The sequence below is a fragment of the Mytilus galloprovincialis genome, chromosome 5, assembly GCF_965363235.1.
Source record: "Mytilus galloprovincialis chromosome 5, xbMytGall1.hap1.1, whole genome shotgun sequence".
Taxonomy (NCBI): domain Eukaryota; kingdom Metazoa; phylum Mollusca; class Bivalvia; order Mytilida; family Mytilidae; genus Mytilus; species Mytilus galloprovincialis.
The window spans coordinates 31,580,800-31,607,639 of NC_134842.1; the positions used below are offsets into that span (position 1 = coordinate 31,580,800).

Genomic DNA, 26,840 nt, shown 5'->3' on the forward strand with positions numbered 1-26,840 from the left:
TGTCACATTGGCAGTAGAGGTCATACAGTTCAAAAGGGAATCAATGACATATGACAAAACAAGGATTAGTATTGAAAAAATATCTTCATTGTGGATTACTTATTGATTCACAGTTGCAATATCCCTTTACATTATAATGTCTAAGAAGATATATTATATTGTTTAGGGTACCCGGTTTTTTAAAGTTATGCATCTATTTATTATTGTTTCTTAACTATCGTAGTTATTGTATATCATATACACGAATATTGACACCGTTATTATTGATTTTTGATATAATTGAATGTATTATTGTCATTAAAACAAAATAAAAACTTTAAATAATATACATTTCCTTCTCTCCATGACAGTCAGTGGTATCAATTTACTTACTGTGGAAATCCCCATACTTTATATTCAATGATCTGTATCTATTTAATGCGTAAAACAGGTGTGTTGTGTGATTTTCTATATGTTGATATACAAAACGTTTTAAAGTAAGTAAATATTAGTTAAATATTAGTGATCATATTAACCTGAAAGAATTGTCAAAGGTTATTACTTAACCTCTGTCATAAACTATTGTAAGATTTTTTATTTTATTTAATAAGTTGTCTATTATTTTATTTCCTGTCTTTATTTATATAAATTGCTTATTATTTCGTCTCTTACCATGCATTGGATCAAGCTTTTTAACAGTTGACATCCTCGTTCTTTGATCTAAGGTAGATAGTTTTCCACTACTAATGACACCCCACCTCCATTTTTTGTAACTACCATAATGAAAAACAAATATAGCAAAAAATATATGTGGTCTTTAGTTAATCACAATAATGACCCGAAATCACAGTTATTTCGTAGTGCATTTCTTTTAGACAATAAATGCGAATTAAAAAAAACGCACCCGCTCTATCTCAAAAGAATTTTTACAGTGTAGTGTACTACTAGTTGGACAAATACTATCAAATTTATAGACACTTCTACCAGCTCTAACTCAAAATATTGACAATTCTTTGTTAAGGGAGTATAAAATTCAGTTTGACAGCTTGAGACGTAATAAAACATGACCTTTTATTACTGGACCAAATCACTACTTAACATAAAGATTCAGCACCCAAATTGTTTTTTAACATGTAATTACATCACCTATTTAATATTTCATGTATTAAATATCAAGAAATAAATTGAGAAAGTGTACTAAATAAAAAATGCAAGTTATACACTGTTCACACTAGGGACTATATTCGTAGACAACGAAAACCAAAGGATGATAACTGTGTCCTCGGACCTAATAAACATACAAATAACAGAAGGAGTCCATGAAGATCATTGTCGATTGATAATGACAAACTATACCACAGTCTACTTTGTCATGTTGACAATTAAATTTCATAAACAATCCTGTCAGAAAGACCAACGTTTGAAATAATGAATATACACATACAGAATTCTGTCTTTCAACAAGCATTTTTAAAAAATGCGAAGTAAATACATGAAAGTGTTTAACATAACACAAAAATACCAATAGTAAATATCCGTAAGGAAACAAATTTAAATTCTATAAATTGCATATGAAGTGTCTATTTAAACACATTTGTATTGCAAGATTTTGAAGCAACTTTCGTTTAAAAACAACAAAACATCTGTTTACCCAGGCCACGTCCACTTATATTTTTGTCCATCTGATGAGTTAAGCTTTTTTCAACTGTTTTTTTATAGTTCGTTCTTATGTTGTATTGTTAGACCACTGTCCTAGCTTAGGGGAGGATTGGGATCCCGCTTACATGTTTAACCCCGCCTCATTGTGTATGTCTGTGCCTGTTCCAAGTCAGGAGCCTTTAATTTAGTGGTTGTCGTTTGTTTATGTGTTACATATTTGTTTTTCGTTCATTTTTTGTACCTAAAAAAGGCCGTTAATTTTCTCGTTTGAATTGTTCTACATTGTTATATCTGGGCCTTTTATAGCTGACTATGCGGTATAAGCTTTGCTCATTGTTGAAGGCCGTACGGTGACCTATAGTTGTTAATTTCTGTGTCATTTTGGTCTCTTGTGGATAGTTGTCTCATTGGCAATCATACCACATCTTCTTCTTTATACCTAAAGTTCCTAAATACAATATATCGCCGGCGAACAGCAGATGTTTTATACCAGGAACCTATTGTTCAGTGATTTCATTTGTTGATGTGGTTCATATATTTTTCTTGGTTCTTTGTTTTTACAGTCTAGACCGTTTGTTTTTATGTTTGAATAGCTTGTACTAGTCATATTGGGGCCCTTTATAGCTTGTAACATTGCCTTTTAGTGTGAGACAAGTCACCTTGTTGAAGACCGTACTTTAACATATAGTACTCTACTTTTTATACGAACGCAAACATTTTAATTTTTCGTCGTATATTGCTATCACGTTGGCGTCGTCGTCGTCCGAATACTTTTAGTTTTCGCACTCTAACTTTAGTAAAAGTGAATAGAAATCGATGAAATTTTGACACAAGGTTTATGACCACAAAAGGAAGGTTGGGATTGATTTTCAGAGTTTTGGTCCCAACATTTTAGGAATTAGGGGCCAAAAAGGGCCCAAATAAGCATTTTCTTTGTTTTCGCACTATAACTTTAGTTTAAGTGAATAGAAATCTATGAAATTTTGACACAAGGTTTATGCCACAAAAGGAAGGTTGGGATTGATTTTGGGAGTTTTAGTTCCAACAGTTTAGGAATTAGGGGCCAAAAAAGGGCCCAAATAAGCATTATTCTTGGTTTTCGCACAATAACTTTAGTATAAGTAAATAGAAATCAGTGAAATTTAAACACAAGGTTTATGACCACAAAAGGAAGGTTGGGATTGATTTTGGGAGTTTTGGTCCCAACAGTTTAGGAATAAGGGGCCCAAAGGGTCCAAAATTGAACTTTGTTTGATTTCATCAAAAATTGAATAATTGGGGTTCTTTGATATGCTAAATCTAACTGTGTATGTAGATTCTTAATTTTTGGTCCCGTTTTCAAATTGGTCTACATTAAGGTCCAAAGGGTCCAAAATTAAAGTTAGTTTGATTTTAACAAAAATTGAATCCTTGGGGTTCTTTAATATGTTGAATCTAAAAATGTACTTAGATTTTTGATTATTGGCCCAGTTTTCAAGTTGGTCCAAATCGGGGTTCAAATTTAAACTTTGTTTGATTTCATCAAAAATTGAATAATTGGGGTTCTTTGATATGCCAAATCTAACTGTGTATGTAGATTCTTAATTTTTGGTCCCGTTTCCAAAATGGTCTACATTAAAGTCCAAAGGGTCCAAAATTAAACTAAATTTGATTTTAACAAAAATTGAATTCTTTGGCTTTTTTGATATGCTGAATCTAAACATGTACTTAGATTTTTGTTTATGGGCCCAGTTTTCAAGTTGGTTCAAATCAGGATCCAAAATTATTGTATTAAGTATTGTGCAATAGCAAGAAATTTTCAATTGCACAGTATTCAGCAATAGAAGAAATCTTCAATTGCACAGTATTGTGCAATAGCAAGAAATTTTCAATTGCTCAGTATTGCGCAATAGCAAGAAATCTTCAATTGCACAGTATTGTGCAATAGCAAATATTTTCAATTGCACAGTATTGCGCAATAGCCAGAAATAACTAATTGCACAATATTGTGCAATAGCAAGAAATTTTCAATTGATTGGAGTTATCTTTCTTTGTCCAGAATAATAGTTGAGTCAACTTAAATCATTGTTTTATACAATATACAATGTATATTCACTTTTACTACCAACTGATAAATTAAAACAATCTTTACCATTCAATGATAACATGCACCTTTTGTTACATTTTAATATTTTATGATGTATTTAAATGAGTAGTTATTGTTGCAAACTCCATTAGAAATTTGAATTGAGATCAGTTTTGGAAAAAGGGAAAGGGGGATGTGAAAAAAAATGGGAGGGGGGTAAATTTTTCTCATTTCAGATTTCATAAATAAAAAGAAAATTTCTTCAAACATTTTTTTGAGAGGATTAATATTCAACAGCATAGTGAATTGCTCAAAGGCAAAAAAAAAATTTTAAGTTCATTAGACCACATTCATTCTGTGTCAGAAACCTATGCTGTGTCAACTATTTAATCACAATCCAAATTTAGAGCTGTATCCAGCTTGAATGTTGTGTCCATACTTGCCCCAACCGTTCAGGGATCAACCTCTGCGGTCGTATAAAGCTGCGCCCTGCGGAGCATCTTTTTACACAATCTGACTAGGATGGAGATTTTCTCATCAGCACTCATGCCACATATCTTTTTTTTTTATTTCTAATACTAAAATGACATTGGTGTTTCAATTGATAAATAGCAATAATTTAAAAGCTTATTTTTTTCTAGTTTGAGGTAGTTTGCAAAACAAGTCAGCAGCTATGATTATACACATGCTGTCTTTTATCGTATTCAGTATAGAAATTTCAACAGGTATGTAAACATTACTTTAAAGATATATTTAATTAGTCCTGCGGATCGGTGAAAAAATTCTGAGTTTTAAGAAAAATAACTTGATTTGGTATGGTATTACCTTTTGGTATTTTAAACTATATAATCATATGTATGAACCCACCTTAAAATTTCAAAATACCGCCCGTGTTTAAGATGGCCGCAATAAAATATCAAAATCAAAATATATCACTTATGTCAAATTTAAGGTAAATTTTGTCATGGCAGTATTGCTGGGTGTTTCGAAAATATGATCATTTCAATGTATATACTATTGAACATTGCTCACAAAGGTATCATCATTTTGACGAGCAAATACATTATGGTTGACAGATATGAAACAATTTTATTGTCCTGGTAGATGAAAATACGCGAGGACAATGAAGTTCTGTTCGGTCTTATTGCACATTTATTCTTCTAAAAATGAAAAGAAAATACATACATACACTATTTTATAAATTTCATGCGTGTATTTTTATTAAAATTCAGCAACTAAAATAGAGAATGATTTGTCTTTCATAATTATTTGAAATAGTTCGTTACAGTCTTTGTTATATAAAATAAATGACTTAAATATGCATGAGAGATAAACATTAAACATGTTTAAACATTACCGTCAGTGATGAAAGGTGTACAAGACAAACACGTATTCATTGAAATGCATATGCAATCACTTTTCTGATGTATAAGATAATCACGTAAAGTAACATTATGCATTTTCGCAACATTGTGTTTTACATTAAGGTACTATCCAAATAACAGTAGTATACCGCTGTTCGAAATTCTAAAATCGATTAAGACAAAACAAATCCGGGTTTTAAACTAAAACTGAGGGAAACACATCAAATATAAGAGGGAAACAACGACACAACAGAAACACTAAAATGCGACACACACAGAAACGAATTACAACTGCCATCTTCCTGACTTGGTACAGGACATTTAAAGAAAAAATGGTGGGTTGAACCTGGTTTTGCGTCTAGCCGAACCTCATGCTTTAATGACAATGTTAAATATAACACTAAATATAACACTAAATAGACCTTGTCTGTATTTACTCTTCTTATCGTATGTATTCTCCCAGGGGCGGATGCAGGAATTTTCGAAAGGGGGGGGGGGGGTGCTAACCCAGGGCAAAGGGGGGTGCAAAGGGGTGCAAAACATATGTCCCGATACAAATGCATTGATCGGCAAAAATAAAGGGGGGTGCGCACCCCCGGAACCCCCCCCCCCTGGATCCGCCACTGTTCTCCCACGTTCAACGATTGGCGTCATTTTACTGTTTTCGAAATAAACATAAAGGGATTGTAGTTTCCTTTTTTTTTATTGTTTTTGATAAGAATGCTTTCATTTCACATGCAATTGGACTATCATAAAAGGTTAAAATTATCAAAAACCTTTTTATCGAGATCCCGACAAATCTCATTTGAACGCTTATTCTCAACTTCGATTACGCCAAAACATGTCTTTACGAACAATATTTAATTCTCACATCCCCATTTGGACAATAGGTGCTTTTTCGTCATTTGATGTCAATTGTTTTACATAAAACCCTTGTCAATCTATCATGGAAAGTACTAGGACAATGTTTACCAAACTTGACAATTACCAGTCCTACTGTGTTAAAATTCTGTTCGCCATCCGTATAAACTGCCGCTATACAACAAATCGGTGGACTCAAATGCATACATATGTTATTGTAAGTTTGTTTTTAGGTGAAATTCAAAAGGAATAAGACAGATATTTGTTTGATAATTTGTGAAATAATTTTATTTGTTCATTTGTGAAATGTACTTGATATTATCAGATTTTTACATGACAGTTTTCATATCAGTTGATTATCAATCCCATGTCATGATGTCGAAAATGGTCGCTGTAACCATTAATATACCGTAAGAGTCGTTTTTATTGTGTGTTAAAAAAACCACTGACAAACCACATAATGCGCTGCCTTATCATAAATAAAAAGTTATACAAAAATACTTTAAAAAAAACTAAGAAAAACTGTATAAGATCATTAAGGTAGATAACTTTCAATCAGGAAATTATTAAGACTGTAATGTTTAAACTCTCACAAACAAATTTGACCATAGAGGAATATTCATATGTTATTTTTTATTCATATAGCTTTTTACATGTTTTGGTCTAATACAGACCCTGCTTTCTAATTTTTGTTTTTAAGCGTTCCTTATGAAGTTCATCTTAACTTTTCGTTGTTCCAAACATCATTCGGGCGTATATATAAAAATGCATACCAGAAACGGGTCATTGGCCCTAGACAGCTTTTGTCAATAAAACATAGTAAAAATATTTAACTATATAATATAAAAAGTATGAAAGGAAAACTTCTTGGAAAGTCAAAAGACAGATTTTGGAAATGATAAAAATGTTCAATGATTTGAAAGTTAAGTGAAGACATCGTAGTGAACAATTATATTTGTTGCTAGATTCGAAAATTGTAGCTTACTTGTAATTTAGTGTTAGTTAAAGGCATACAATACAGTTTTGATCCCATGACAATTTGCTTATAGGTTTATCTGATTAAATAAAATATGTAAAACACATACGCCGTCATGTGCTAACTTTTGACCAGAACGAGGTCAAAACTTTCAATCTTAACTTAAAATTTGAGGACGTGTTTTTCCTTTCGACAGAAATACATATCTTTTTTTGTTTTAAAAGAAAACACAAGCTTTTTTAGTTAAATGAATTGTAATTATTGTTTTGTACAAGTATCCTTTACATTTATGTATTATGTTTTTGGTAATAACTCATATTTATCAAATGATCATGTATTTAGAAGAAAAAAGTCATGTGTTGTTGTATATCCATCAAATTAACACATAATTTCCCAGCATTATTAAACCAAAATGTCATTTGAAAAGGGGTCCATGAACTCGTTTTATATTAAATCAGTTTGAATGATAAAAATCAGTCGAATGCATATTATCGCGAAATTTCACAGTTTGACGTCGCAATAAGAACATTGTACGTTAGCAATGTCATACCTCTCCTGGAACTGTAGCGTATGCCCTTAAGCGATTTAGTACATTTGATATACGTAAAAGGTAGTTATTGTTTGCTTATACCAAACAACAATATATCAATATTAACAGATTCATTTGCCTGTGTCAACTATTTCTATATTGTAGTTTTCTATTGTGTTTGTCTTAGCATTGCCTTATTTGTTTTACATTTATAAAAAGGACATCTTATATAAGAATGCCGGATGTTATTTCAATGGCAGCCAGTGTATTTATCGCGTTTTCTTACCTTTTCCCCTATTTAAAACGAATTACCTGTTTTCACCACTGCCAGTGAATATGCTTCAAATTCACCTCTATGCTTTGTTTAAATCCCGCGGTACTATGATTGTCTCCACTTAAAATAATTTAAACATATTTATGGATTACAGCTTACGGGTAAAATTGTTCGGTGTAATTTAACAAATATATCATATTATGGAGGGGTAATTGCGACAAACACCAATCTTGGAACCATATTTCCCTTGCCTGGCGGCTCGGGAAATTTAACAGTCAATTGACTAATATTTTACGCGAATGCCCCTCCATAACATGATACATACGTTCAAAATGTAAGCAAAAATATTAGAAATATTAATACTACAACTTTAATGTATAGTCTATTGAATATGGGGATGACCATCACAAAATACGAATTCAAATTTTTCTGTTCATTAAGAGTCAAAATAATTGTTTTCAAATTGTAGATGGTGTTCTTGTATTTATGCAGACATTTTATTTATACTATCAGGTTTATCGTGCAATATAACCGAGTTTGAATGTAACAATGGAAACTGTATTAGAATAGAATTAAGATGTGACGATGGATTTGATTGCACAGACAAATCAGACGAAGAAAATTGTAAGTAAAAGTACTTGATAAAAAAGTAATGCTTACACATTCATCCAAAAGATAGTTTATATAATATATGGGTTCTGTTTTATCACATAACTGAGACAAGTCTTTTTTTTTTTTTTTAGTTTTGATCTACGACAATTAATATTTGATGTTTTAAACTTTGTTACAATATTTGTCAAATTAATGTTTTCGGTGTTGACAGAGTAAAGATCGAGATGGATCATTTTCATTGTCATCCGCGAAAACTACAATTGTAGACTAAAAGATAATGAGGTAAACAGTGTTTGTTCACGTTTTGAAATCACAAACGTATTTGAATGTATTCTATAACAAATTCATTAGAATATGACTTTACATTTACAAAAAATTAAAGTCCGAACATGAGTTATTAACGCAACCTATATTGTAGAAGATTGATTTTGAAAAGCAATTCGTTTGAACTATAAATGCGAGGCTTTGTCACTTCCATCGTTATTGATAAGTTGCAATGCATGTTCCTTGTGTTTGATGTGGTAATTGGAACACACAATAAGTCAATATTCATGTGATGATGCTTTACTTAAATATGCAAGGGATAATATTACCGACATTTGATTCCGGACATTGAGCGTATTACAGTACTTTGAAGTTAAGGCCACACAAAATTCGCGATAATATGCGATACACCGTCTGTAACTGATACTCGTTCACATCATGCATTATTAATCGAGTTTGGTAATACAACTTATTGCAAACAGTATTCGAAAATATACTTAAGTACAAACTCGACTTACTTTTATGATGAAAGTTATTTGAACAGTTTTAGTTCTTGCTTAAACAAGCTTTGAAAAGTTAAACACATATTTTTACCATCGGCCCTGAAAAGTCAAACCTCACAAAAACAATACAAGAATTTGCAACAAAAGCTATAATACTAAATATATATAAAGACAACGAACCAAAGGGATGAAAATCAGAGGTATGTCTTTAAACATATGTAAATGAAATATAACAACGAGTTTCCAATTCGTTTCGTTTCGGGGTCTTTTATAGCTGACTAAGTGGTATGGGGTTTCCTCATCGTTGAATGCCGTATGTTGACCTAAAGTTGTTAACTACTATGGCATATGGTCAGGACTGGTTGCCACATGAGGAAAAAGATATGCTTACCCATTCGTAGCACCTGAGATCACCCCCAGGTTTTAGTGAGTTTTGTGTTGCCTACTCCTTAGTTTTCTATGTTGTGTCATATGTACTATTATTTGTCTGTTTGTCTTTTTTAATTTCAGCCATGGCGTTGTCAATTTATTTTCAATTTATGAGTTTGACTGTCCCTCTGGTAATTTTAGCCTTTGCAATCATACCACATCTACTTATTTATCAATGTGTATGAAATACCTGTAAAGACTCTGTGTTAACAAATATTAATACAAAATGTGACCGCGTATTATTTTGAATTTTCCTAACGGATGTTCATGGATTATAAATAACCTGTAATACTGTCAGGACTTCAGTAAACTTTGTTTTCATAAACATCGAAATTAATTGGTACGTCCATTTGTCTTTGACCACAAGCTATTTGGACGTTGTACAATGTTGTATACACCAACTTTGCTTTGTTAAGCAGCCACATCCGGAATCAGCTGGTTATACCATTGATATGAAACCTTCAAAGATTGTAGCGATAAACTTCTCTCAATGTGTCGTTGTAATTTTTCAATTGCATACTTGCATATTTATATCAATGTTTGTAAGACATTTAACATAAACTGAGGTGACAAGATAGTTGATCCAACTTTCTGTATGCACTGGTAAATATTCAATTGCTGTAAAATTTATATCATTCCAAGTCATTTCAGTGTGACTCATATGTGGGCTAGCTTTTCGTCCAAAATATATGCACTTAGGAAATTAAATCTGTATAATTTATAGTATAACACAAACTAAAAACAACCGATGACCTAAGCGAAAATGTGCATGTAGGTCATTGTGTGAAGATGTAAAAGGTGTATGTATTCCATGATGAAAAATGCAATTGGAATCGATACATTTGACACTACAATACATCTGCATGAATTTCTAAAGAAATATAGTTACATATATTTAGCAATAAGTCTTATGTTCAAGAAATTAGTTAATGTATCTAATCAGAATTTCACTCCTTTTTTTATCTTGTTTGTGAGAAAGTCAACTGAGTTGAGACTGTATTCAATCGATGCAAATAAATGCGATTTCTGTTGTGAAAATGCACCGCATATAACAGGTTGAGAACTCTAGTTTTCCTGACGGCAGAATATATTTGCATAGTAATTTCATAAACACAAGGCCTATGATGGCCTTGAAAAACTGACCAATCGACTCAATAAACTACAATGCATTGTGGGCTACTACGAGTTTACTATCACTTGAAAACACGTGGAATTAGTGGAAAAAGTGAAAACTAATGTAGTGTCTGGGATTCTCAAAATAAATGTTTTTGTTCTGCGAATATGTTTATTGACATATATTACATAATCTTCAATTTGCATGCTCAGATTAAAAATGTATTGTTTACGGGCTTCACAATTCGACTTTCTTTTTCGCTTTGTAATAGTAGTTGAACAGGTTTGTTCCATAGTTATGAATTGTACGGCGCCGGCGTGAAACAGTGAAATTTCAGATGAAGTGTTCACTCTTCAGAACGTAAATGTTTTGAGCTCTTCAAACATGTATAATGTCATTTAAAAACATTTCTGCCTCGAAAAACAAGAAAAACTGGCACAGAAACACGTCTATCTGTACAGGATGTATAAGTAAGAACATCATAATATTCAGTATGTTAAATAAGTGTTATAAAAGTGGGTAGGAATTGTGCTTGATATTCGATCGCGAGTGATGAAGACATCATTTTTCAATAAGTTTACAGCCGATTACAGGTTAGATAAACTGCCATCCTTTAAGAGTAGAGAGTCCGATTATAGCCAATTTACATGTCTGTAAGTCTAGGTTAATTCGAAAAGAGGGTAGTATACCTTACATAATAACGACATAACGGTTCAGCTAACAAGCAAGCTAACCAAGGATTACATCTTTCATTACACACTCAATGAAATCGGCTGTAATTGATGTCTAGAGCTGGCATGTAAGTAACTGCTAGTAGTCCTTTGTTAATTTATGTATTATTGTCATTTTGTTTAGTTTCTTTTGTTACCTTTTCTGACTCGGACTTCTCTTTAACTGAGTTTTACTGTGCATATTGCTGTGTGTCTGTTTTTACTACATTGGATAGATGTATAGTCTGCATAGGGGAGGGTTGAGATCTCAAAAACATGTTCAACCTCGCTTCATGTTTGCGTCTGTCCCAAGTCAGGAGTCTCTGACCTTTGATAGTCTTTACTGATTTTAATCTTAGTTCCTTGTGTATAATTCGGAGTTAAGTATGACGTCCATTGTTACTGAACTAGTATACATATTTGTGCCAGCTAAAGGACTCCTCCGGGTGCAGAGATTCTCGCTGTATTGTAGACCCATTGGTGGCCTTCGGATGTTGTCTGCTCTATGGTTGGGTTGTTGTCTCTTTGACTTATTCCCCATTTCCATTCTCAATTTTGTACGGTAAATAGCTTGAACAAATTTTGTATAGTTTCGTCCATTGATAAAGTCCGTCGGTTGCGTATTTTATCTCAAAATATACCTCAGAGATATTTTTATCGTTCGGCTGCTGTCCTGTTGACATATGTGCAATATCTCAAATTATCTAAACCCTGTGGATCATATTGGATGCTATATTACCTTAAAAAAAGTTTCAAGTTTTCTAAAAATGTGCTTTGTATATAATTATATATAGAAAGAAGACGATAAGGTATGAGTGCCAAATGAGATATCTTTCCATCCAAGACGCAATCTACTAAACTACTAAGTTTGTCTTATGGGTAATCATGTTTATCACTGTTGTTTTGTTGCTGTCTGGTGGATGAATACATGAAATCTCCGTCTCATCACCAAACATATTTATGGCTATATATCGGATAAATCAAACACTTGTTTCGTCGCATGGAAACAAATCTTCGTTAATCTGATCATGGAACGAGTACTTTATATCACGAACTATAAATATGGATACAAAAAATGAAAAACTAAGCAAAATTGTTAATCCCGCGTTGCTCGAAAAAATGTGTTGTAAATCAGTAAATAACACGTGTTCTTGTTTGATTGTACAAAATGTAATCACGTAGTAGTCCATCATGCATTGTTACTCATTAAGTGGATTGGTAAAAAACCCAGGTAAAAACAAACTGAGTCACACGTAAATAAACAATTACATTTGCGAGAACATACATATGCTAATCGATGCATTGCCATATAAGGTAGTGTTCCCGACCTGTAAAAATATACAATACAAATAAATCGTCACTACAGTGACATTGAGAAAGAGTATTTTTATTTAACATTTAACGTGAACCTCATAACGAAATTAGCAAATTTGAAATCAACATTATTATGTTAACTTTATGATTTAAACACCTTCGTTCATTCCGATAGCTTTAACGTCAATTTAATGGTGCCCTCTGTTAAATTTTTTGTTATATCTGCATCAGTGCGACTGCGAATTTATCATTTTGTTAAGTGTAACAAAATTTTGCAGCAATATGGTCCAACTTTGGCCGAAAATGGTGTCATAGACGTGTTTAACTGTGAGGTAAAGAAGATTGTCTGAGGCATTGAGATTGGGAAGAATAAAAACTATCTGCTTTCAATATTTTATGATACAGATGATGTTCTTAGCTTTCAATAATATTATTCCTAACCATATGCGGTCCTTCTTTTAAACATAATCTGTTTCCCGTGTTAAATAAAATGTCTCGACGGACAGAATGGCACATATGATAATCAGATGTTAATAAATGAAATATCACTTGATATTTAATTTGGAACACCTATTAAGTTATATGTATGTTCCCTTAACATGAAATGTACCGTTTTTTTCTTACTTGGGCTACAAGTAGAAAATACGAAACGATCCGCTATATCCAATGAAATTTATCCATTACATTGATGTTACGTCCACGTTAGTATGCTAAATTATACAGGACTGTTTTGGTTGTTATTTTGCATCAAATTCAATTCATGATATGTTTGATATAAATGTTTCTAATTAAGTTCTCGTTTTATATGTATAGCAGTAGATCTAATTATATACATGATGACAGATGACGACGTATGTAACTCAGATTAAAGTTTCTGAGTCCAAAAAAGACTGACAGGTTTACATATGAGCACAGCTTCAATTTAAGAAAATGCACAATCAGTGGATATAAGACTGCGATGAAGAGTTTGTTTATCTTACCTATTTCACCCCTCAGCCAGATTATAAGCCATTTCAATCAAGCAATAATATACAGCATAACCTAAAATATAAGGATTGCTAGTACAATGAACTATATGTCTGCAGAAACTATATGAATGAATCCAATTCATGAAATTGGAGCCGGTAGTTTGTTTCAAGACATGAATCCAAAGCTCCATGTTATATTACGGTATTTTTTGTTTTGTGCATTTGGGTGGTATAAAGAGACAATTAATCATGTGAAATATTTTTACATTGACAAACTGCTTTAACGCGCGTTTACTACCAAAGGTTAGCGAGGGTTTGAATATAATAAAATCAAAAATGCGCCTTCTTCACGTTAACAGGTATGTAGAAATAAACGCACGTTAACTTTTGTGTCTTCCAAAATTTCGTTGGTAACGCCGGGTTAACGTGGGGTTGATAAGTACACGTAAGTTAAAGTCGCGTTAACGTTTTCTGCCTGTTTACATGTAATAATTGTCTCCCAACCGTATTTTATTTCTTCATTGAAGGTACAGTCATTCCGCCTCCTTGTCCAGAAGGAGGATTTAAGTGTTCTTCCGGATACTGTGCAGACACCGAAGCAGATTGCCCTCAGAATTCGTCATCATTAGAAGTATCTACCGATGTAGCCCCATCAACGTCAATTTTTACAGAATCGCAAACGTCTGCAATATTTACCAAATCGATAATACCATCATTTGCTAGCGAATCAATAGCATCAGTATTATTTTCAACATTCACAGCAGCAGCATCAATCATCGACTTAACTTTGTCACAAACTGTCTTCGAAACAGATGTTCTATTACCTACAAATGAAACAACTTCAATATCAAATACACCGTCAGTTGTATCACTTTCGACAGCACAAACGGTTTCAAATTTACTCACGGAATCAACAATGGTAAATCCAATCACAATTGAACCAACATCATCATATATCTCAACTAAATTAGCGGTTCCTTTTTCGTCCGAATTGTCAGGTACATCGATTTTTACCGACCTTATAGTCTTTCTTAGCGATTCTATAGCGTCAATAGTTATAACGGAATCGACAGTAGCAATATTGTCTTCCGATTCACAACTTCCCTTTGAAACAGCATTGTTATCTTCATTCTCAATGGATCAGACATTTGCATTGTCGTCATTGTCAACCAAATCGACAGATTCATATTCATTGTCAATTGAACCAACAACAGCAATAGTTTCTACTGAAAAAGTAATTCCAATACCATCTACTGAACCATCTATCTCCTCCTCGATGGAAAGCACGCACACAATATTACCACTTTCAATAGACTCAACAGCTCAATTATTGTCGTATGATTCAACAGTTCAGTTATCATCAACTGAATCAACAGTTCAATTATCATCGACTGAATCAACAGTTCAGTTATCATCAACTGAAACAACAGTTCAGTTATCATCAACTGGATCGACAGTTGCGTTATCAGCGACTAAATCAACAGTTCATATATCATCGACTGAATTGATAGCTCAATTATCATCAACTGAAACAACAGGTCAGTTATCATTGACTGAATCAACAATTGAATTGTCATCAACTGAATCAACACTGCAGTTATCATCAACTGAAGCAGTAGTTAATATATCATCGATTAAATCAACAGTTCAATCATTATCATCAACTGAATCGACAGTTCAGTTATCACCAACTTATTTAACATTTCAATTATCATCAACTGAATCAGCATTCCACATATCATCTATTGAGTCGACAGTTGAATTATTATCTACTGAATCGTCAGTGCCAATTGAACAAACAATATCATTACTTTCTTCAGAAACATCATTGCTCGTATCGCCGACTGGCACAAGAGTTCAATTATTATCGACTGAATCAACAGTGTTATTTTCAATGCCATCATTGTATACAGAATCAACGGTTCCTTTCTCATCGGTGGAATCAACATTTCAATTATTATCGACAGAATCAACGATTCTATCTTCAATTTCAATCGAACAAACAATGTCATCACTTTATTCAGAATCAACAGCTCCCTTTTCGTCGGCTGAATCAACAGTTTTCGTATCGTCAATCGAATCAATAGTTTCCTTATATTCAACTGAATCAACAGTTTTCGTATCGTCAATCGAATCAATAGTTTCCTTATCTTCGACTGAATCAACAGTTTCTTTATCGTCGACTGAATCAACATCTCCTTTTTTGTCGACAGAATCAACAGTTGTATCTTCGATGTCAATTGATCAAACAATGTCATCGCTTGATTCAGAATCATCAGTTCAATTGTCGCCGACTGAATCAGTAGATCAATTATATTCGATTGATTCTACAGTGATATATTCAATGTCAATCGAACATACAATGTCGTTACTTTCTATAGAATCAAGAGTCTCGTTTTCGTCGCTTAAGTCAACAGGTCAATTATTATCGACTAAATCAACAATGATGCTTTCAATGTCAAATGACCAAACAATGACATTCCTTTATACTGGATCATCAGTTGACTTTTCATCTTATGAATCAACAGTTCCGTTAATATCGACTGAATCAGCAGTGCGATCTTCCATGACAATTGATCAAACATCATCATCACTTCCTTTAGAATCATCAGTTCTCTTTTCATCGACTGAATCCATTGTTTTGTCCACAACAGTATTAACAACTCCACCACCAATTGATGGTACACAACCAGATGATACGAATGATCCAGGTATTCAGTCTTTTTGTTTGTAAAAATAAAATGTGGTATGACTGACATTGAGAAAACTATGTCTATTTGTTTTTAAAATTTAATAATATCAAAGAAAGTGAAATTCAATTGCAAATTTCAAGAGGATATGTAATAACCAAATTGCATGTATTTTGCAGACTTCAATACAGTTATGCATTGAATCATCTTTACAATTGATCACTGTGTAATACTGCACATTCACCAAGTTAATGTCTTTTGATCAGATCTGTTAGTTCTGTAAGGTATTTGTAGTTGCATAGCTCTAAATTGTGCATCTGTTTTTAGGTACTTTCTCAGCTTTGGAATATATTTGTTCCGGATGAGCGTATGCCCGACAATACACATTTATCACACCAAATTTGGTGTTTGGTATATTTATTAACGTATTATAATTATTACTTTGATACCATTGTTGTTGTTGTGCATTGTTTGTTCATAATTATAAAGTCTCCAAATTAACATGAAAATATAAAGTTGATCTTTTATTCAATAATTCAGTAAATAACGTTCCTGTATGAACATTGAAAATTTGTTATCTTGATTGAAAATCCACTATTTTACAATACTAACGTACAAAAGACTACAATATCACTGTAATCATTATGTTCTTGCAGTTATTGTTAACGCTGGTTACATGTATGATTTAATGAGAAAGCCCTCAACAACAAAAAAAAAAAAAAAACAACAACAACAAAATGCATTTTCTTCGTTTTCAAACTTGTATAATATATAGATTTACAGTGAAGATCACTTCTAACCTCTCACTAAATCTGTCAGGAGAACTGTTCTAGAACAGTACGTAGAACTGTCAGCCTGACACCTTTTAGTCAGTTCTAGGTTAGAACTGTTCTAGCTAGAACTGATTTGGTCAGTTCTACCTAGAACTGATTTGGACAGTTCTATCTAGAACTGATCCTGACAGTTCTACCCTAGAATAGTTTTAGACAGTTCTAGCTAGAACTGACCAAATGTTTGGTCAGTTCTACTTTTAGGACAGTTCTACGGTTAGAATTGATTTCTAATTCTACGGCTAGAATTGATTTTTATAAATTCTTCGGCCAGAATTGATTTACAAGTTCTACGGCTAAAATTGATTAATAAATTCTACGGCTAAAATTGATTTATAAATTCTACGGCTAGAGTTGATTTATAAGTTTTAAGAACTCTATGCCTTAATATAAAGGCTTGGGTAAAAAAGCGATTTAAATTATATAGAGTTTTGCTATTTTGCCGGTTTTATTTCAGATTTATAATCGGCAAGAGAACATGTTTAACCTGTTAACCACGCCATATTCTGCATGTATGTGCCTGTTCCAAGTCAGAAGCATGCAATTCAGTGATTTTCTTTTGTTAATGTGCCACATAAATTATTTGTTTTTCTTTCATTTTTTGTACATAAATTAGGCCGTTAGTACATGTATTAGGGGGGGGGGGGATTATTATTTGAATTGTTTTACATTTGTTATTCCGGGCCGGAATCAGGATGGCTCGTTATCACATAACAAAATTATCGGACCTCATTAACCAATATAATATCAGTTTAAGAGTAGTGTTTATACCTCGGACGACCTGTTTAACAAAAATCTTTTGACCTCATCAATCTAAACTGCAATTATTTGCTTTTTCTTTCTGCAAATCTATATAGCTGCACAGTACTTCAGCTTTAATTTTAGGTCTAGAGGGACTGTAATATACAAGTTACAGCAATTTTGGAAAAAAAATTTGTTCGCATCAATTTATAGTGCCAGCATGAAGGGGCAGATCCAGCCATTTTTAAAAGGCTGAGGGGGGGGGGGGGTCCAACTATATGCTCCCATTCAAATGCATTGATGTTAAAAAAAGTGGGGTTCCAACCCCTGGACCCCCTCCCCTTGATCCTAAATATTGAATCATAAACAAATATCAGTAGTTTTTATACTTCAGGCTGAGTCGTGTAATAAAATCTTTTGACTGCATCAACCAAAACTTACCTTATTTGCTTTTTATTATGTAAATCTATATAGCTGCACAGCAATTCAGTTATAATTTTAGGTCGAGAGGGACTGTAGTATATAAATAACTGCAATACTGGAAATCAATTTTTCGCATCAATTGAGGGTGCCAGCATTTCCTATTTTTATTCAAAATATCGCATCAGAAACAAATATCAGTAGTTTTCATACCTCACACTGACTCATGTAACAAAATTATTTGTCTGCATCAATCAAAACTGACCATATTTGACAGCATCAACCAAAACTGACCATATTTGACCACATCAACCAAAACTGACCATATTTGCTCTTTTTTATGTAACTCTTATCATGCTTATAGTCGCATAGTAAATCTGTAATATTTTTATGTAAGGATGGAGTGTATAATCATGATAATACAAATGATCTATATTATAGGGTTATTGCATGAATATTGGGGAATATTGTTCCGAGTAGAATTTTATATTGCACGAGCTTATATTTTTATAGCAGGATGGATTGTTTAATATAAATGAAAGCAATATTGGAAAACAAAATTATGCTCGACGCATCAGTTTGTAGTGCCAGCATGTCCTCTTTTTAATCAAAATTTTGAATCGTAAACTAATTTCAGCAGTTTTGATATCTCAGACTGACTCATGGATATAACAAAATTATTTGTCCGCATCACCCAAAACCATGAAAACTGACCATATTTATAGCTTACTATGCGGTATGGGCTTTGCTCATTGTTGAAGGCCGTACGGTGACCTATAGTTGTTAATGTCTGTGTCATTTTGGTCTTTTGTGGATAGTTGTCTCATTGGCAATCATACCACATCTTCTTTTTATCAACCAAAACTGACCATATTTACACTTTATAATGTAAATCTTAATATATATATATATAGCCGCATAGTAAATCACTTATAGTTACATATCACGATGGATTGTATAATTCAAATGACAGCAATATTGTAACACATTGGCTACAAAAAAATTTCCACATCAATTTAGAGTACCAGCAATTTCTGCAAGTCATCTTTTTATTAAAAATATTGAATCGTAAACAAATTTCAGTAGTTTCGATATTTATGTATCAGACCGAGTCGTTTTAACAAAATTATTTGACCACATCAACCAAAACTGAACATATTTACACTTATCATGTAAATATATATGGCCTCAGTCATTGTAAACCAATGATATTTCTATGTCAGACGGATCGTATGATAAAAATTACACCAACTTTGGAACACAATACACCTTATTGCTAATCCTGGCTGACCCGGCCTCTTGAACTTTTGAAGCATACAACAATCACTTTTCCATTGTGGCGTCAGATATTTTGTTTTATGACGTCAAATTTTTACGGGAACCTGTGTGACATCCAGTAATGGCAGACAAATAGCGATAAGGTGTATTTATACCATATCTAAAAATTTAGCGCGCCGTTATTTCCTCTCTGTAGCCATAATAATGAACCGTCACTAAAGTGACTTTTTAAGTCCGTTAGTTTGTGCTGAGACTACTATATAGAAGTATATATAGTAGTCTCAGGTTTGTAATGTTTTTTTTATTTTTTAAACAAAACTATTTTACAGCATCATCCAACACTCACATGACTGATTCATATACTTTATTTTAAAATAAAAAGTACATGTATGGGAAGTTCTCTTCTTGGAATAGTATACTGTTAATATAATTTGAAGAAGGCAAAGAAAAATGCATGAGTTTGTTTGTAGCCGAACGTCCAGGGGCAAATGTTTCATTCATGTTCAGATGACTCATCATGAGTATATTTTTCTGAGTTCCAGACTCCCTGATATCATTTATAATCGTTATGGATAAGTCTAGCTAAATTGACGAGATGGTGCAAATGTATATAGTTTTTTTGCGTTATAATACAACACTTTTTTCATTAATATCCCATAATTCATCCACTGTACAATTTTCGTTTGAACATTTGTCAAAACAGAATCTTAAATGAATGTAAATCCAAGGCAAACAAGGTAAATTACGATTAAAATTCCATGAATTAAATGCAGAGTTATATTTATGAAGAGACTGTTAAAAACGGGGAACGAAGAAACGTAAACAATGATGTTTCCTATGCAATCTTATAAAAATATTTCTCCGATGAGTTGGATAACCTTCTATTCACTACGATATTTGTACATGTAACGTTTGATCAGTAAAAAATATAGAAAATCTGCTATAGCAAAGTAATTGGAAGTGATTTATTTCTTCTAAATTCTAAAGTGCCCTTACTGCACTGACGTCATTTAGAACTGTTCTACAGTCCTGACTGATTAAGTCAGTTCTGCTGACAGTTCTACGGTTAGAACTGATTTGGACAGTTCTACCTAGAACTGATTTAGACAGTACTACCCTAGAACTGATCCTGACAGTTCTACCTAGAACTGATTTAGTCAGTTCTACCTAGAACTGATTCTGACAGTTCTACTTAGAACAGTTCTAGGGTAGAACTGTTCTAGGTAGAACTGTTCTAGGACAGGTTAGAACAGTTCTATGACAGATATTCTGACAGTTCTAATGAGAGGTTAGAAGTGATCTCCAGGTTAGAACAGTTCTATGACAGATATTCTGACAGTTCTAATGAGAGGTTAGAAGTGATCTCCACTGTAACAATGACGCCAAACACTTATCGTGTTGTGGTTATATCAGAATTGCTCAGTTCTTTTTTTTTTGTTGGCATTCAGTTATTCACAATTCAAAATGAAGTGAAGAAATCATTGCCAACAAAAGCTCAGATATGCCTGTTCCTTTTTGCTGAATTGCCACGAAAGAAAATAATATTTCTAGAATTAGTAAGCTATGTTATTGGTGTTTTTTTTTTAATTTTTATATAAACTATATGAATAGTCAAAGATTGTATGATCATGCTTATTAAGTCCGCTGATCTTTGGAAAGCGACAATTACTCACTATTCACTCCGAAAAAAAAAAAAGCATTCAAGAGTGTGTGTGAGCAGGAAGCTTAAGGGGTATGAAATAAATTGATATTTTAATATTCATCAATTGAGAAAAAAAAAAACATTCATTTATATTTTACAGATTTGATTTTTCTATATGCTGTCATTCCTATAGTGTGTGCAATTTTAATTATCTTGGTCGCTACAGTGTTATTCAGAAGTGCAAAGATGAGGTAAGAGTCTTGTGTATGTCAATGTCAAAATAAGGGTCTGACTAAAGCACAACATGATCAATTTGAGCGCCACCTTGCGTTCGGAATGAAAACAGGTGCGAATTTATTTTGAACAGTTTCTGCTTAGCTATGGCGTCATCTATCAGCTCACAGCTGAAATAACTCTTGTGTATGTCGTTTTTACAGAGATATAAACAATAACTGTTCTGTGTCTTTAAATATCAGCTGGCTAAGAAACAGGTGTAATGCCGGATTCGAAAATGTATTTCTCCTGTCACGAGGGGAGTACAAATACCGCTGATGTTTAAAGACACTAAACATGATAGTCTTTATCCCGCAAATAATTTTGTAAATATTTTCCATCCCAATCGTTAAATGTCTTTTTTTTTTAAATCAAATCCACATGACTTATACTGTTAACCGCAATACATTAGGTCCCCACATTAAACTGTTATGACGTTTGTAATTTGATATACCGTTCACGTAATAGAGGCAGTTTACCAGGAGACTATACAAGTCTATAATACGTTTTTTGCTTCATGTTATCTGTACACCTGCTGTATAAGTATAGTAGAAAGGTCGATTGCAGGATAAAAAAATGTTAGCTATGATTGAAGGAGTTAATTTTATTTTATTCAGGACAAGGTACACAAGATTTAAAGGAAACTCTATGTCACATGACTGCCATTCTATAAACACAACATCAACTATTGTTACAGATGACGAGCCAACTGTTTTTCGTATGGTTACAGCATACCCGGCAAAAAGTAAGTGTGATCAAGAGAAGAGTTGGAATTACTATCTAATACAATAACAATTTGTAAGCATAACACGTTGTTACAATGAGAATTTTATTAAACTGCGAATTATTTTTTCAAATAACGGAAAAGCTTTTGCAATCAAACACACAATAAGAAACAACAGCTCTTATATATAAAATCGAAATAAATAGTAATTACGACGTAATGAACCTAATTAAACATTTCCTGGTCCGCGTACACAGTTATCGTCCTTTGATTTTCGTTTCGAATATAGTCCATAGTGTGGACAGTGTGTTGCTTGCAATTTTTTTAGTACCCCTTCCAAATGTATTTCTTCTTGTTTTATGCCTCAAATAGCAAATAAGAGGATGGAATTTCACTGTAAAAAGAATTGGGTCATGCATTTTAAAGTAAAGAAGTGATTTGGTCCAGCTGAAAAGGTTTAAAATTAGCACTTCGGAAGCTGTCAAAAGATTGCAAGACCCCTTTAACATAGTATTGTCCATATTTTGAGTTAGAGCCGGTATTATATAGTTTTCTATAAGTTTGCCGCTGCTGGTGGAGATTTAATTCCCCTGTGTATCACCAGCCCAGTAGTCAGCACTTTTGTGCGTGCATGAATTATCATTTATATGGTCATATTTATAAATTAACTGGTTACAAAACTTATGATTTTTTGAAATAATAAGGCTTTTCTACCTCAGGAATAGATTACCTTAGCTGTATTTGGCAAAACTTTTAGGAATTTTGGTCCCCACTGCTCTTCAACTTCGTACTTTGTTTGCCCTTCGAGCGTCACTGACGAGTCTTTTGTAGACGAAACGCGCATCTGGCATAAATACAAAATTTAATCTTGGTATCTATGATGAGTTTATTTGATATAATTTGTCCCCAAAGAAGTACATCACACAGTAAAAATATTATTGAGAAAGAGCAAGTGGGATTTTTTAAAATTTTTATTTATTGTCTAAAAGTAATGCACGTCGAAATAACTGTGTACTCGGACATATTGACCCAAAACGAATCCATAGCGTGTCCTCAAGTTTCAGTCAAGAAACCAATCATCACGTCCGTATTTATCCGTGGTGAGATAATCGTTATTACTTCGATGTTGTGTCAACAACATAGACACAGCAATATACACTTTAAAAGAGTTAGTTAAATTTGTCGCCGTATTGAAGCAAACACCAGTGAAACATAAGACAATACAATATACTTATGCGTTATTGATTTTTTAAATGTTTACAATTTTATATATGACTATTTCTGTTAAATTACAATATCACGTTCATGCATTTAAATGTTAATTCTTATATTTTCAAGTTAATTATGCCGGTGACCCATGCCAAATTAATAAACCAACTGCGGATTTTTGGTCCTGAAAAGATACCAGTACCTGATTCGACGATCGATGGTGATAATATCTAGCAGCTTAATTTTGTTCATGAATTTGTTTTAAAAGTATAGAGATGATGATGAATAACTATAGACCGAAGAAGACCAGTAATTTACAATTGGGAAAAGTGTATTCTGATTTCGTAATGCAGATCCACCACCTAGGAAAATACCATAGAACAGAAAGCAAACTGTCTGTACAAGACAATGTTGTAGGAGTGTAAATTATTGTTATATTAGAGTATGTAGTCTGAGAGACAATGTATTAAAGCCTCAAAGTACAATACTATGCATATCATTAATATATATGTTGTTTTCATTATCAAAATGATAGAGAAAACACTGAATAAATATATCTTACAATTTTATTTAAGATGCCTTCTAATGACAGATATTTCTTGGCTGCGAAATAATGAATACTGTTTTTTCTTTGTCAACATTCATATTGGGTCAATGCCCTGGTTCTGTTTTAGTCTTCTTCTTTTGTAGTTGTGATTCCCTCGGGGTTTGAAGTTTACCCTGATTTGGATATAATCTGATTGGATTTCTGAACTTTGAACATGCATCAGTAATCTATTGTTTCTGTTAACTCAAATTGTAAACTTTCCATTTCTACGTAGGAAACATTCAGTAAAAAATCTCTCAAGTGATACGATACTCCCGGGTCTGTTCTCCTATCATGTATTCTTGTTTGATAGAGGGTTGCTGCTCACAATGAAGCCTTTAAACCTAATGTTCCAAACGGTAAAATTGAAATCATCTCTTCGAATATTTTACGGACACCATCACGTGTTGAGTGATCTTCATTGAATATCCGTTTCACTGATGATAGCGAATATGTTCCTTATATCGTTTTTACTATTCCGTTCCTTTTTCACGAATATTACCTACGGAATTAGACATATTATTTGGTTTGTACGAAAATGAGCAACACGACGGAGGCCACATGTAGAGCAGAATCTGCTCATCCATGCAGAGCACCTGAGATCAGCCCATCTTTTGACGGGGTTCGTGTAGCTTAGTTTTTAATTTTTCTATTTGATGTTTTGTGTACTATTGTTTGTCTATTTGACTGATAGTATTTTGCTTTTTGAGCCATGGAGCTTGAATGTCTTTCTGGTATCGTTCGCCCCTCATTTAAATGTATGCACGTTTTATCCCAAAAAAAGACGACGTGAAAATTGATGGTAAATTAAAAAAAAATGACATTTATATCATCTTACTGTGACAGTCTGCTGCTGTTATGTATATATGTCTTCTCATATGTCATCATCCAATCAGTAAGATTAGATTACGAACATCTATTCTATTAAACGAGAAGACCTCATTTTGTGTGTCGCTTCTCTTCCTTCCACAATAAAAGAATCATAATGCCTCTGTGATCTTGCATAGTCGCATTTGTCATCCATTCTTATGATTATTCAGATTGAGTTATTTTGGGAGAAAAACGACAAAAGTAGGTGTCCGGATATTGTTTCCGTTATCATACTGACCTTTAGTCATAGATAAGACTTCCGGTTTTAAACATGCACAAGAACATGATCGTGTGATAGATTACAAAAATGAATAATAAATAAGCCAACCAGAGCGTTCTCCATATCATGGTTTTTAGATCGCAAAAACCACAGCTATTATACCTCCTTAGAGACAATTATGTTTTCGCGTTTATCCACCTGTAAACTACGATTATACTAATATAATATACAGAGACTCTCTGTATTCTGTCTACTTTTTTCTGAAATATTTACTATCTAAGGCGTCATACCAGTTGCATATATATTGAAATAATTAAAAGTTTTTAACATGTTGAAACAAGAACGTGTCCATAGTATACGGATGCCACATCGGCACTATAATTTACTATGTACTATTAGTGGACCGTGAAATGGGGTAAAATCTCTAATTTGGCATTAAAATTAAAAAACTCATATCATAGGGAACATATTTACTAAGTTTCGAGTTGGTTGGACTTCAACTTCATCAAAAACGACCTCAACAAAAACTTTAACCTGAAGCGGGACAGACGGACGGACGAACGAACGGACGAACAGACTAGAAAAAATAATTCCCATAAATGGGGAATACAAATTTATTGTTGAAAGTGAAAACTTTAACCGAAGCCGGACAGAAGGACGGTAGTAACGAACGAACGGACGAACAGCTAGAAAACATAATTCCCATAAATGGGGCATAAAAGTTTATTGTTGAAAGCGAAAGTAGTGATTTGGCCAAAATGAAAGTAGGGTAGAGATTAGAGGGAGGCAGGACTTATTCGGGACGTTTGGATCGGGTGTTTTAAGCTCTGGATTTCGGGATTGATCTTTACGGGATGCGGGAATTTTTTTTTTTTTTTTTAATTTCGGGATATCGATGTCGGGATATAAATTTCGTTAAAATACGCACCACGGGATTTCATGTTTTTAAGCCCGGGATTTAGGGATCAGCGCCACTCAGACTACCCCACAAATGAGCCTTAGTCATTTATACGAGATTCAAATCCTACCATTGGCATGTTAATAGGGCTCTCATAAAGAAAAGCACTTGATGGATTGTCCTAGAAACACATTTTATTAGAGTAATAATGCAGAGGCGGATTTAAGGCGGGCGGGGGGGGGGGGGGCAGGGGGCCCCTTTTCTTTGAAAAAAATGGGTTGCTTATATAGGGAATCACTGAAGCATGACTGGAGCGGGCCCCCTCTTAGGCAGTCAGCGGGTCCCCACTTATAAAAATTTCTGGATCCGCCACTGTAATGGTCTATAAGCAGTTTCATTTATTTCATGTTTGAAGCGATGCAAATTTTTGATTTAATTTGACTTCTACCAAAAAATGCATTGTCGCAAAGGGGAAAAATTGTGGTATAAGGCCAGAAACACGAAAAATAATTGACCTTAACAGAAAAGAAACACATAACGGACATTGAAAAAAAGGGAGAGGGCTTTTGATACCTTATATGAAAATCTCCAGTCATAATATCTTTTACAAAAATCGATCCTACAACAGTTTACAAGCTGTATATGCCCGCGATTTCGCGGGTGTGTTCTAGTTTTTATTAAACTGAATAAAGTTACGATTTTAAATAAAGTTCAAATAATACGGTTGACAGTTATTTAAACAGGTAATATGTTCCATTTTACCCATGGTGTCTATGTTTCTTGACGTACAAGAAATTAAAAATAAAATTATACTAGATTCATTAGAGACGATTTTTAA

At 33.2% G+C, this 26,840-nt stretch overlaps 1 protein-coding gene across 1 annotated transcript; it reads left to right on the top strand.

Moving 5' to 3' along the window:
* Positions 1–432: 432 nt before the first annotated feature.
* Positions 433–23,988, top strand: LOC143075610 (uncharacterized). Its single transcript, XM_076251092.1, has 7 exons — positions 433–476; positions 4,345–4,428; positions 8,221–8,331; positions 14,149–16,332; positions 21,383–21,473; positions 22,113–22,240; positions 23,558–23,988. The coding sequence occupies exons 2-7, from the start codon at positions 4,377–4,379 to the stop codon at positions 23,614–23,616; spliced, it is 2,625 nt and encodes an 874-aa protein (XP_076107207.1). The 5' UTR covers positions 433–476; positions 4,345–4,376; the 3' UTR covers positions 23,617–23,988.
* The last annotated feature ends 2,852 nt before the right edge of the window (positions 23,989–26,840 follow it).

Bases quoted from the DNA above. Each gene is read 5' to 3' on its own strand.
- LOC143075610 (XM_076251092.1), top strand. From the start codon at position 4,377: ATGATTATACACATGCTGTCTTTTATCGTATTCAGTATAGAAATTTCA. The intron at 4,429-8,220 runs GTATGTAAACAT...TTATACTATCAG, and splicing joins CAGTATAGAAATTTCAACAG to GTTTATCGTGCAATATAACC. The intron at 8,332-14,148 runs GTAAGTAAAAGT...TCTTCATTGAAG, and splicing joins CAAATCAGACGAAGAAAATT to GTACAGTCATTCCGCCTCCT.